Consider the following 15104-nt stretch of genomic DNA (forward strand, 5'->3'; position numbering starts at 1 on the left):
ACTTATTTTGTTTAATAAGTAAATTCTTATTAGAAACTAAAAAAAGTGCAGTAATTTACGTTAACCATTGTATGTAAAAAATAATAAATTTATTCTTAAACGATGAAGGTTTACGTGCATAAAATTTTGTGCGGTCAGCATAAACATAAAGCAGAGTGAAGGTTAATTTGAAATCATGTCTGATATTCTGATATAACATTTTTTGGGCTGTAAAAACTTACTAACAAGTTCATTAAATTATCTTTTTGTAGATAGGAAATACTCAAACACAACTAACAAAAAAAACTATTCTTTGAATTTATTTACCGTATTTTTGAAAATTATAAAATCCTGTTTAAAATAAAACGGATTATAAATATAAAAATAAAACAAATAATGATTTGACAAAAGTTTTGATAGTGGTGGTATTTCAGGAATATACCTCCCAAAAAATGTAGTTAAAAAGTTGGATTATTTTTATATTATTTTAATCAATGTTTTAATAAACTTAACCCGAATTTGATAGGATCTGGTCTAGAATTTATTAGGTGAATCATAAGCTAGCATTATTTGAAATTATTATTTGTCACAAAATACCAACTAGTCCACAATCCAATAAAATGATACACAACACTTTTGCTGCATACTTACTTGTTAATCAAGAAAATCCATAGATGGTATTAGGGGTGGCACGAGTGGGTTGTTGCCCCTCCAGAAAAAAATTTGAGGGGGCAAACTTATCATTTCACCCTCCTATATTAAATATTATTTAAGCAATTTTAAATTTTTATAAAATATTTATATAAAAATTACGTTTGTATAATTATAAAATAAATTATTCCCCATGTTAAGTCAAATCAATAGTATCAATATTACCATAAATTAATATAAACTGTAAATTGATTAAATATACAATGTAATGTATTTAATCAATACTTTTAAAACATAACATAACATACTACATTGATATTAATTGATGTACTTATTGTCTTATCAGTTATCATACATATAGTAAGAAAGTAAAAATGTATAATATTTAGATAAATTGAATGTGAGAAGATTTTTAAATTGGTCAGTAAATTGTGACTAATTTATAAAAAAGTAACATATATACATATAAATCATTGGTATACAATTAATATAAAAATAAATCTATTACTATCAATGTTTATTATTAGGTATACACATGAGCGCCCGCAGGAAATTTATCAGGGGGGGCATAATGAAATCAAACACAAAAAAAAATACATTAAAAAAAGTTTATTCCTTATAAACTACAAATTGTGTTAGAATTATATGAAATCCAACACCAAAAAGAACATTAAAAATATATTCCTTACAACCTAAAAAAATTAGTTAAATAAAAACTGAAGCTATGTGTGCGTGGTGCGTCGATCGTCATAAGTAGTTTACACAATAGGCGATTAATATAAATTCACAGAATTGAAACGTATTTAATTTTGCGCGATTAATGTAATACGCATTATTTTGTAGGTACGCCTTATAATATATTGTTATTACGATCAACAACACCACACGGCACACACTAAAGTAAAAATATCGATAAAATGTTGATAAATCAAAATAAGAGTTAAAATATTCAACATTCTATTGAATTGCAGGGGGGGCAAATGTCCCCTCTTGCCCCCCCCTCCGGGCGCCTATGGGTATATATCATAATATATTATCTATGTAGTATTAATAAATAACAATATTTTTAAAAAATATATTGACAAATTTTACTTAATTTATATTAGGATGATTTCTTAATAGGTTTTCGGTATTGCTTTTTTTCATCTTTCCCTGGAAATAAATAATCAATATGAGTATTTTTATCAATCATAAATTATTTTATTAAAAAATACATATTTTAAGTAAGTATATTATATGTCAAAAATAGGTTATTATCTGTAGGATACTTCCTACAAGTCACATAGCACCTTATTTTACTTTAAGATCAATAATTTATCGAATAATTATAGCAACTATGTGCGTGATTATATTTTAAGAATCAAATTGTGGATTCCAATATAAAGTCTAGGATAAGATACTAGTTCTATGAGTAACCAGTGGTCATTGACCATGAATTGTATTTTCTAAAATAGCCGCATACTCCATAGACTTATGTATTTTCATACTATCCAATTCAAAAATAATTATACAAAAAGCGAACGAATGAGATATTAAATTTAATTTGCCAATGAAGACTTTCTTTCTTATTGAACTTTATTCATTACTCTACATTTTTGCATTTTGTTTATCATCATTGTCATTTTTATTATTATCTATTAATAATTATTAATTATATTCTATGCATTTTATTGTATTCAAAATGCATTTCCTGTTAAAAAAATAAATTAATACTATACGAAATAAATAAAATAAAATAATAAATTGAATTAATAAATAAATATTGCAAATATACTTATGTGATTTCCAATAAGTATTAAGTAAAATATATTTATAATGTCTATTTAAGAAAGTTTTTTATTACTATTAGTCATAATATCTCGTAAATACTTAGTTTTTCGTTTAATTTTAAATTAATAAGCTATTGAATTTTATACTCCGAAGAATATTTAAAATACTTACATCAATACTAGGAAATGTTTGTATAACAGTTTGGTATAAATTAAAATCATTCATCTATTGAGTGTACATGTATTAAGTACATATATATTTAATACAATTATTAATTTTGAATACCTTCCCTTTTTTTAAATGTATTTATTCAATACAATAATACTTAGACGTACATATCAAAATATCAGATATTTGTTTTAAAAAATTAAAAAATATATATACATTTTTATATTTATATTAAATGTTGTGAAAAAAAATATACATATTGCACTTGCTAAAACAATAATATGTAATGTAAAGGAATTAAATTATATCTAAATTATATACTATATTTATGTTGTATATTATATTGTACTCACCCCAATACATGTTTTGGATGAATATGCCAACAAATAGGAATGATAACTTTAATACGAATAAAAATACCATAATACCCAATGCGATTGGAAAGCTATAGAGCCCGAATAAAGGATATACCCAACGTCCTTTTTCTATATATGTTTCCAAAAATCTAAAATCAAATTAAATGTTATTATTTTAAAACAATGGTTGTTGAAAAATAAAAAACTTGTCGAAAAATTCAAACTTACACGATTGCATAACACAATCCAAATCCTAAGTATAATACCAATGATGCTGAGACAGAAGGAAACTTATGTCTAGTAGTAAACAATTCTGCTAAAATAAGCGGTAAAATAGTAGTATGCATTCCATGGTTTTGCCAATACGGTATGTAACTGTCGATTATTTTCGGATAGACTATTTCACGATCATAAGCGTACATTAACCAAAATGTGACGCACACAAACTATATATAAAAAAAATTAATAAGTAATAAGTATTAAACTACCATGTAAAAAAATACTATATCAAATAAACCAAGGGTGTTTAATACTCCCGAGTCTCATATTATACAATAACTCATATTTTGAGTAAGTATCTACTATTTTTTCAAAGATTGATTTTTGATGTAAGTAAAATGTTTAGTTTGATTTTTTCATTTACTTACTGATAACAACAAAAATGGTGTCCCGACAATTGAGCGCGCGACAATTGAGCGCAGACAATTGAGCGAAAACAATTGAGCGCGGCGAAAATTGGGCGCTGCGAAAATTAAGCACCGAGACAGTTGAGCGCTTTAACATAATATTATACTATACTGAGTAAAAGCTTAGTGCAGAACTGCTGTACATGAAATTACGAAATTAGAAATGAATTTGTTCGCAGTATCTGCGAATACCTATATAACCCGTCAGATAAATCCTTATGTTTGATGATAATCAGATAATGTTATCGATACGGTGTTATTGAAAGAATAAAATTCCAACGACGGTAATGCAGCAGTAAATGTAGACTCTTATCGCTGGATAACTACACATGTGAACTTTGCAAGGTATTTATTGATGTTATATTTTCACACGTGCATACTGAACACTATTCATTTAATTGTATAAAACATTTTAATTTTTTTAAATTATAATTTTGATAATAAAATGGAAATTATTAAAAGTCAAAAAGGTCGAGACCTTCTGTGCTATAACGGATATTTATATAGATTTGACAAAAACAATAGTTAGCGATGTATCGAATGCAATACGAAAAAATGTCGTGGTCGTATTAATTTGATGAATAGTCAAATTATTAAAGAAAGTGAAAAAGAGCACAATCATACACCCGATATTTCAAAAATTGAAGCGAGAAAAGCAATGCAATTTTTAAAAACAACAGAAAAACATACTGAACTTAGTACTCAAGCAGTTTTAGGTGCAGTTTCTTTACAGGTAAATATAATATAAATTATTATTAACTATGACTTATTATTTTTTTTTTTTTAATTATTAACTAACTTTTTTAGGTTTATATCGCGCTCAATTGTCTTAGAGCTTAATTTTCGCAGCGCTCAAGTTTCGTGCGCTCAATAGTCTTCGCCCAATTGTCGTGCGCTCAATTTTCTGCACCCCAAGAAAACACGAGACTGCCATTACCCGACTCAGAATTGGACATACCTTTATTATCCACTCCCACTTGATGAAAAAAGAAGATCTCCCTATATTACATGCTGTGGGGTCCCCCTCACAGTCAAACATATACTAACCGAAAGCAGAAACTTTCAAGAGGAAAAAGAAAAGTACAAAATATCCGAACACCTAGCTGAAATACTCAACCCAGAGCCCACCAACATATCCAAACTCATACATTTCTTATCGGAAATGCAACTTCTACGCAAAATATGAATGTATAAATGTATAAATGTATTAATATACTTATAATATAATATAATATAATTATATTATATTATAATAATTATATAAAATGTATTAATGTACTCATAAAATATAAATAATAAAATATGTAATACGTCCAATGGCCATAGCTACCACGGACAGTTTATTTTTTATCTAATAAAAAAAAAAAAAATAGCTCTTGAAATGAATGAGTTTTTTTAATAAAAATAATGTTAACTGTATAAGATATTTCTACTAATTAAAGTAATCAATAATCGAATAAAAAATTTTTAAAAAAATTTTAGTTTTCTAAGAATTTTTTATATTTAAATATAGAGGTTGAAATGGTTTTACTAAATTAATATTTTAATAGTTTTTATTTTTTAACGCATCATATTCAAGAATAAAAACTTGTTATCTAAAAAACTAATTATCATGAGAAGAAATAAAGTTTAAGATTACGAAAAAAAAAACGTGTAAAGTGTACTGGCAATATGGATAATTCAGGTATTTTACAAAATGCCTTGGCATTATGCTAATTACCGACTCATATTAGGCAATGTAAATAAAACATATGATTTTCAATATTATTTTACATATATTGTAACATATACAATAATAATATACACAGATTTGATTATTTTTACAAGTATATTTTTTTGTCAATATTATAATGTATTTATTTAATTTCTCTAAATAGTAATACATGTATATGGTACTGGTCTAGTTGACCACCCGCCAAAAAAGTATTCTTCCGCTCGTCACTCATATTTAGTAGACGCCCACCACTTACTCTCTCGTGTCTGATAAAAATAAAAATTAAAAAAAAATAAAAAAAAATAATTTAAAAATATATTTATTAATAAATTAAAATTAAATGACATAAAAATTCAGGAGATCAAAATAAAAATAGATAAAAATAAAACTAAAAATATTTTACATAATTCATTCAAGAAAAAATAAATGCATAAAATAATAAAATATTAAGCAGGTAGACAAAACTCTGCTATGTTCTCCAGAATTTCTTTAAATAGATCATGGCCGTTTAATTAACTTCATCTCATAAACTCTGACAAATAAGAATCTAGGAAAATTTTTCTTAGTCCCTCTTCGTTTCTTGTTGTCCTATTTAGCAACCACATTCTCTCAACATTCTGCGTATGAGCTGCACTTATAGGACCCATAAAGTTATATTTATGGTTTACTGTTGAGTGTGTAAAAAGACCGGTTTGATGAATATTATTATAGGCTCGCCAGGAATCAGATAAAATGGTCAATCCAACTCGTATACGGTTTCAATTTATTGGCAATAACGTATTTTCCGATCGATTGAGTACACACACGACGAAGCACTCATTGTTCTCACGACATATGCCATCAAATACTCATTGCTGCGACAGTATTCGAACTGCATTATTTTTACATCAGACAAACAAACTCAACGATGAAACTCGCATCTCCTATTTTTGAATCACCGTGAGAAAGTTTCCATACACATACTTCCTTAATAAAGTTATTCCAATCTACAAAAGTATATTTGCTCATTCCGAATTCACATTTAGTCCACTGATGTTTGTTCATGAGCCCATCCATAAATAAAGTGAACAATACTTGGTAACTTCACCTGAGCACTTTGTATCCAATTATTGGTCTTAACACCTTTTTCTGCTCGACATAATCTTAAATTATCTCACCACCGACCCCTTTGTAGATCTAAAACCATTCCTTAACCACTGTCACAAGTACTAATTTTATGAATAATGTATGCATTTTGCAAAAAAATTATTGCTGATGAATTATCGTGTACGTTATTAAAGTATGTTGGAAATTCATGTTTTTTGTTCAGAGATGACTGAATAACTGAGGTAGTTACTCCATACTAATATTTACGTCACCCACTGTTATACCTATCTTAATTTTATAAAAATATCTTAATTAATTTTACTACACGAATTTTACCAAACATTATTCTATATATTCTATAATTTCGTACTTTTTTTTATATGCAGTATATATATTCTATAACGTCGTAGACACGAAAGGAGTAAGTGGTGAGTGTCAACTAAACAGAAATGGAGGGGGAATACTTTTTTGGTGGAGGTCAACTATACCAGTACCATAATTAATTATGTGTAATGAAACAGATTAGTGATTATGCCATTTAATTTAAGAACAAATAAATATCATTGATAAATAATAAATAATAAACTTTTTGTTGAAATCCAGTTATTTTCAATTTGATATTTAATTTTGTTTAAAAAAATTTTAATATGTAATTAAGTATTATAGTCTATAATAAAATTGTTCAAGTATATCAATACATATTACTTACAATTCCAGTTGGCAGTATAATAGACGAAAATGCTAATGAAAGTAATGTTTGAAATGTTGAACCCAATTTCAACCAGTTGGGACCATTTAATATTTTCATTACATCATGAAACAAACAACCGGCAAAGAACAAAGTTTGGAAAAACTGTGAATTAAAAGGTAAGTTGAATTCACACATACATTTTTCATATAATTATTAAAATTACATAAAAAGATTTTATTATTGTTAATATTGTATTAATATATAGTAAATTAATTATAATATCGTAAAATCATAGGCGTGTTTACACAATCGTCGCTTGAAGGGAAGTTAAAAAGATTTTCAGAGAACCTAGTAACACGAATGTTCTCGAGAGATAGTCCTCAGTTATCCAATATGGAAAAAGATTACAGAATTCCCAGATGTGTTCTGAAAATTTTTTTAAATATTAGATTTCTCAATTCAGTCCCAATATGTCCTACTCTCCAAGAAATTACTCCGTCAGCTATATCAACTATTTGTTCCACAAGTTAGGTGTAAATATAAGAGCGAGATTTAGAATTTCACCCATCCTAACTATAAACATCTACTTAAGACTATCAGGTGTTAATTTAATAAATCAATAAATCGTATATATATTTATACACAAATACACACACATATATATATATATATATATTAGTGACAGGTTGAACCGAACTTAAAATGAAAGAAAATCGAACCATACTATTTACCATTTAGGTATGTTCGAAATTTTAACATTAAAATATTCTTAATTAAAAAATCTACAGGCACGGATCCAAAGTAATTATTGTGGGTGGGAAGGGGGGGAGGGGGGGTAATTTTATATCATTGAAAAGTTCGAGCATAGGAATAAAAAAATTTTAGTATGTATTTATTGAATATTACTCAAATATTATGTTGTTTAGGGGCCCATTGTAAATTTTTTGTCAGGGGCCCAATAATTGGGCCCCTGACAAAAAATAATGAGCCATACCGACACTCTATACCAGGGGTTCCCAACGTGGTAGCGGAAGGCTCGTAGGTGGTATGCGAAGACATTTGTGGTATAATTATTTTTTTTACTATTTGCATTCAATATTATTTAATTTAGTTTATTTGATATTATCTAATTTGATAAATATCGATGATATTGGATTTGTAATCGTAGCAATTTATTTTTATTATTATTTATTCAGCCTGATATGGATGTTCTTGTACAAAATAAACAACAACAAATATCACATTAAATTTAAAAATATATAATTGTAATTTAAATATTAAGATTTAACTAAAAATTGAAATTTTTTTACTTTTATAAATTTCAAATAACTAAAAATATTAGTAAATGAATGAATAATAAAAATATACTTTAAAAAATTGTTGACTCCTAATTAAGTTTTAAAATTAAGGTGGTACTCGTATTGATTATAAAAAAGTCTGATGGTACTCGATGATAAAAAAAAGTTGGGAACCCCTGCTCTAGACAGTGCTCGACTTTAGAGGGGACGCAGGGGGACGGAGTATCTCAACTAATTTTCAGAAATTTTAGCGTTCCCCTACTATTATTACGTTATAATTATAACGCTTACCAAGTTTCGGGGATGCTCTTTTTTTTTAAAGTAAATAGAGTCCCTCTGCTTTAATTTTGCCAAGTCGAGCACTGTTGACATATAATATTATAATTTTTTTTTTGTTTTATTTCGTGATATTTGGATGAGGCATCGCTGCCATGCCCCCTCCCCCCCTTGTATTTACGTCTGATAATCTAAAACTAATTTTCTATACTAATTATACTCTATAGTTTATAGTAAGTTTAGTAGTATTAACTATTTATTATATATTATTACGATTAGGTTTGATAAAACAAAATAATTCCATGTTGAAACATGTGATGGGTGGTCATGGCGCTCGGTGTACCCGCACCTCTCGCACCCCCCTAGGAATGGCCCTACTTTTGATAAGTATTTCTGCAAATACTTTCGGTGTGCCAGGAAAGTTATGACTAGAGTTAAGTAGTAAAAGAAGGTGTATACAATATACAATAAAAAATAAAAAACAGTTATGTGATAAAAACTCCATATAAAAATGCTTAAACCCAACTATGATTTCACATTGATTTTACAATAAGACTTACAGGTATATGATTTAAATGAAACTTAAAAAATCTAATTAAATTAAATGATTTACTAGATTCCAATTGGTGAGGAATCGATATCCCATTTCATTTATGTCTCGATATTTGGGATCCCAGTCTTCTTCATTTGTTTGACTATTAGATAAAAAGTTACTCCAAAAGAAAACGTACCACAAGCACGCAACTGTGTGTAATAACATCGGATAAGCAGACATTTCAATACCTAAATAAGTTTTAAAATGTGGATTATTATTTTTTTCACTTAGAAAAATATTTAATTTAATTTAAATGCATAATCATGATGATAATAATATATGATAACATAAAATAGAATAAATAAACCATTTTATCAATTGTTAATCTTGAACTTAGATTCCTTGAATATTTAAAATATTAAAAATATAATTAAATGTTAAGAAAATATATTATAAATTTTAAAATGGATAGTAAGTATTATAAACTCTGATATTTTAATTATAAATCTATTCATTAACACGATATTAAAAAAATACACTAAATACAAGAAAAATGCAATACTAGCCATAAAACTGAATTTAAATGATTTTTTATGATTTTTATAAAAAGTAATAACTAATAACCTAAATACTTTAATGAACCAATAACAATGACAAGTAGTCAAATATAACATTTTTTTTTAAATAAAATTACATATATTTTTATTAACTGGCTATGAAATATTTCTTTTAATTTTATTTGTGAAAAATTTAGAATTAATTATAATTTATATTATTGTTGTACTTCGAATCTGCAAAACTATTTTATTCATGAAAAATACATTATTTATATTTATACATATGTATTACCACATTCCGTAAGCTTAATAAGAATATTGAAACTAAAACATGTAAATTTATTAAATATAAAAATATAATTAGGTAACATCATGTGATTCATTGTTTTATTTTTATAAATGTAATATCTAATTATCAATTATAATTAAACATTTTTATATATATATATATATATACAGTGTATTCAACGATAAAGGTAACACGAAATATTTTGAACGTATGACCTTGTATGCAATTTGGATTTTCTGTAATGCATAAAGGACATTCAATTACATTTATTTTTGTTAAATTTTTAAAAAATTTAAAAAAAAAAGTTCTGTGCATGCGCAGCAAAATAATTTAACTAATTTACATTATTTCTACAGGCATTTTAACTTTAATTTCTTGTAAATGGTATAATTTTGGTTAATTAATTAAACAAACTAACACATATTCTATTATTTTAATTCAGTTTTAAAACAAAATTTTGATTTTATTGAACAATTAAATTATGTACAGATGAGTTTTGATTAAATTTTACAGTTATAAATACATATAGTTACAGTATAAATTGCTCAAAGTTATTACCATTAAAAAGGTATTTGCAATGCATGCTTCACACTATCGCAATACTTCTTTGTGTGTTGCAGAACGTATTTGTTCCTCGGTTAACTGTACAAACGTAGTAATTTTTTTTTTTTCAAATCTTGAAGATCATTTGGTGGATTAGAATAGAAAACCGTCTTCAGATGTCCCAATAAAAAAAAAAATTTAAAGGTATTAAATCTGGTAATCTTGGTGGCCATTGTACTAGCTCACGAATGACCATCAATCTATGATTAAAAGTTCTCTTTAAATATTCATAAAAAATTGATGCGTTATGCGCAGATGATTCCGTCTTGTTGAATTAACAAGAAAATTGAGTTAAAATTTCTATAGAAGTAATGTAAATTACTTGTAATTATGAGAGTAAACTGAATTTTTAAGAAAAATTCATACGAAATCACTAATAAATTTGTAAAACTCTAAGTAGGTTATTGAAAAATACGATGAATACAAATGTTATAAATCGAAAATTTAACTTATCAATCAGTCAATTTTGAAGATAGAGCAAAAATTTAAAGGTCAAATTTGCTTGAAAAAATTTACATAATTCAAATTTAAACGTAAAAATGGGGGGGGGGGGTGCTATTTAAAAAAAAATTATTTTGTTGCAAATGTGCATGTTGAATTTTTTAAAAAATTAAGATTTATCAAAAATAAATGTAAATTTATGTCTTTTATACATTACAAAAAACCCGAATTGTATACAAGGTCATGCGTTCAAAATATTTCGTGTTACCTGTGTTATCGTTGAACACACTGTATATATACACTTACACACACACACATAAAATAAATAATAATAATATTTGTAAAGTAATCATAATTTACAACAAATATAATTATTTAATTCGTTTTATTCTATGATTGTAACATTCTTCTCAGAAATATGAAAAAGTTTTATAAACTTATTGTAAGTGATTATTTATTTAATTTATTTTAACTGAGGAAGTATTTTCCTTTTATAAAGTACATGCAGTTATTAAATATCTTATTCATGAATGACGAATAAATGTAAATATTATGTATATTATTTTGAAAGTATGAGTTAACATAAACACATTACATAAAATTATTTTAGATTTTACTTCAACAATCGCGTTTATACGTTTATTTAGACATTTTATTTAATATTTTATTTTATCTAGTTAACTATATTTGTATATTTAACATAAAATATAACGGTAAGATATATATTTGAAAAATCATGTATAAGCTATCAAAAAGTGTCAGTATTAAATTAAACATATACCTATACACAAGGTCACAGTAAACCTGCTAACGATACGAAAAATATAATTAAAAATTATGACAATCTATTTCAAATGAGTGGATCGGTTCTCTAACTAGAATAAGTAGTACTTAATATAAATAATTACTTTAGATTTTAAAAGAAGAGCCTGAGAGGTATGTAATTACAAATTAAAACAAAAAAAAATAAATAATTTTATGACGAATTAATTACTAAGATTACGAATAATAAACAAAATAAACGACAATCATTGTATTCTATACGATTTCATTCTGCTAATAGTATGATCGTTAATAATACCTATTGTAAACAAAAACAGTTCATTTATTTTATTTAGAAATAATTAATGGCTTGTTTAAAATAAATATAAGTTCAATTGAAATTCTGTGAATACCAATAATAAAATATAAAAAGTATTGTTCCTTGAGAATTTTTGTAATCTTTATTGAGATTTGAAAATTATAGAATTTTAAAGTATAATGTTCATAATCTAACCTATCATAATTACGTTATTAACTGAGAAACGCATTTGTGAGGAAATAAATTATTATTTATTATGGAAGTCATAGTTTACACTTTTCACTACAGAAAACAATAAATAATAAAAATAAATAAATAAAAAAAATAAATAATATAATGGTACAAAAATACCAACTAATAATATTATTTTTTAATAACTAAATTACATAATACCTTCACAGCATATTATTATTTAAACTGCATGTAATTATTAAGACATTACTCAATTAATGGACTAGTATAAAAATGTGTTAATTAGAAATGTATTATATGAGATGTTATGTTTTCTTGTGAAAAATATTAATAATTTTACAAAAAAATAAAACTTTTATACAATATAAACATTAAGCATATTATCATATTAATTAATTTTAAAATATACTGTATTTCATTTTGAAACCATTCTACATTTTAAATTACTAAATAGAATTTTAACCTAATGAGAGATATATTCTGTAGTTGGAAACAGAATATAATTTTATCATAAACATAATTTGCTCGGTCTCATAAATATTCAAAAACTAATCATGAAAAACAAAACCACAAACACGTTCAACGAATGATTACTGCAAATTTTCGAGGGTTCAATGACTTCAATGCACTTAATAAAATATTTAATTTTTGATATTTAAAAAAAAAAACATTTATTAAAAGTAATATAATATTATAAGTTTATGAATTATTAAAAATAATAGTTAGTTGGTTCAATGTGAGTACATAACTTTCGTTTGTGGATGTACATTTATTTTACTAAACTAGATAACCATCAAGTTAACAAGCCATGCATTAGGCCATTCGTTTACAACAAGCCTACGTCCATATATGCATACGGCTCTGAGAGATAACTGTTGAAATATTCGTAATCTCGGTTTACAAAAATCTTGAGCGAAAAGCGCAACTCTAATGATTTTATTGTTAAAACTATTGAAACATTCAGTCTTATATTGGAAGAAATTGTCCGTTGTTTTTAATTTCGTATGTTATTTGTGCCGCTGTACACATTTCGTTATTTTTTAAGTCTATGTAATATGATATTTCATAATTTAAAAAATTGTAATAATTTAAATAATAAATAAATATTGTATTAAATACCTGCTAATCTATTGGTGCCGAACGAAATATTTTGTTTAGGTTTGTTCATGTGCTAGTGGTCCACGTTTACGATAGTACGAGTGATCATACGTCACTGGCGGCCCACCACTTAGTAGCTACAGCAGTGTACCCACTCAGAAGCAGATCACGTTCTGGTTACAATAATGTTTTCTAGTGGGGAGACCAGTTTTTATTTTATTTTTCATCCATGTCGGTTGTATATAATATAATATTCTTCTTTAGACACACATACCTTTGCTCATCTCTCAATATACGTGATTAATTTGTACATAATGAAATAATTTGAAGGTTGTGTAAATACGGATTTGCAAAAACAAAATTTATATTTTCAACTATTTCACCGAGATAAAAAAAAATTAATACACGCACGTGCGCATAATGTTAATTAGACCGCTACAATGTATATACAAGATAATCATTCAGCCATTCGGGGTGATTTACAATTTCTATACTACATTTATAACCATGTTACAATATTATGTATCTTTCCTAGCAGCCGATGTAATTAAGATCAATAAAAAAACATAATAGATATCAAGCAATAAAATATACATTATCCGAGTTCAAACATTTACTAAGTTTTGTTTTTATTATTTTATTATTGATAAAATATAATTAATTATAAATGTCTATTAATGATAATAATCATTAAAATTATGAGAAATAATAATAATTTAATATCATTCATTCAAAAGTAAAAACTTAAAATAATAAAACTTTTTTTTGAAATCTCTACGTTAGATTTTTTAATTATGTACGTAATTATGATGTGAAAAAAGCCACTGGTAAGTATATTTTAACTATTTTCAAAATAAGTTTACAGTAATAGAATCTATATAGGAAAAATCATAAAAATTTAGTACAGTGAATAAAATGTAATTATCATTTTTTCTTTTCACAAATAAATATAATGAATAAATAAATAAATTACAACGTTCCACTTCAACATTTACCGATTTTACCCTATTGCCCAATGTTTCAATCAACATATAATAAGTTTTCATTTTTTTTACGTCGGTAAATCAAGTGTTATAATATTTATAACATAATTGAGCATAATAATTATAATCCCTATCCATGAACTTTTAATATAATAATTCATTAATCATGTACTTATGTTACTTAATTTTTATTTTAATCTGTAATTTATATCAAGAGCGATTATTATTTATATAATATAATAACCCCCCTCCCCCCCCCAAAAAAACCAAAAGGTGGATAGTTGGATTTATGAGGTTATTACCTTTCTCCTTGTTAAGGGGAGGGCTCTCGGGGTTACAAAGGTTCGAAAGCCGATCAATACAACTGGATAGGTATAATAGCACTTGTTCTATGGCAGTTGAGACGATGCATTAATCAGCCGATAACTTATAACTATTGTAGGGGTAAAGTGAAGTTTATTAACACAGGCACCGTATGCAGAACTAATGATGGATACCGACACTCGCACAGAAGACACACAACTTAAAAATGAATGCTAAACTATCGTTCGTTAAAAGAAGCTCTTGCGAAGGTCCCAGCGATTGGTGTACACGTACATAATCAAGAGTTTGGTATGCATGCACTGACGGCCTATGTGCAAAAAGCTTAG

General features: G+C 26.0%; 1 protein-coding gene across 3 annotated transcripts; it reads right to left on the bottom strand.

The window, feature by feature from the left end:
* Positions 1 to 1344: 1344 nt before the first annotated feature.
* LOC112683016 (androgen-dependent TFPI-regulating protein-like) lies at positions 1345 to 13614 on the bottom strand. Of its 3 annotated transcripts, XM_025553849.1 has the most exons (7): positions 13493 to 13556; positions 10615 to 10769; positions 9289 to 9458; positions 7120 to 7263; positions 3153 to 3370; positions 2922 to 3073; positions 1694 to 1782 (listed from the first exon to the last, which is right to left on the bottom strand). In XM_025553849.1, the coding sequence occupies exons 2-7, from the start codon at positions 10637 to 10639 to the stop codon at positions 1733 to 1735; spliced, it is 759 nt and encodes a 252-aa protein (XP_025409634.1). In that variant the 5' UTR covers positions 10640 to 10769; positions 13493 to 13556; the 3' UTR covers positions 1694 to 1732. The 3 variants fall into 3 exon arrangements, with proteins under 3 accessions (XP_025409633.1, XP_025409634.1, XP_025409637.1); XM_025553848.1 differs by lacking the exon at positions 10615 to 10769 and having other exon boundaries at positions 1345 to 1782; positions 13493 to 13612; XM_025553852.1 differs by lacking the exons at positions 7120 to 7263; positions 10615 to 10769 and having other exon boundaries at positions 13493 to 13614.
* Between the last annotated feature and the right edge of the window lie 1490 nt (positions 13615 to 15104).

Source organism: Sipha flava, unplaced genomic scaffold (assembly GCF_003268045.1).
Source record: "Sipha flava isolate LNK unplaced genomic scaffold, YSA_version1 217_pilon_pilon, whole genome shotgun sequence".
Lineage (NCBI taxonomy): Eukaryota > Metazoa > Arthropoda > Insecta > Hemiptera > Aphididae > Sipha > Sipha flava.

Bases quoted from the DNA above. Each gene is read 5' to 3' on its own strand.
- LOC112683016 (XM_025553848.1), bottom strand. From the start codon at position 13,541: ATGAACAAACCTAAACAAAATATTTCGTTCGGCACCAATAGATTAGCA. The intron at 9,459-13,492 runs GTATTTAATACA...AAACTTATTTAG, and splicing joins CGGCACCAATAGATTAGCAG to GTATTGAAATGTCTGCTTAT. The intron at 7,264-9,288 runs GTAAATCATTTA...TTTAATTCACAG, and splicing joins TCCTCACCAATTGGAATCTA to TTTTTCCAAACTTTGTTCTT.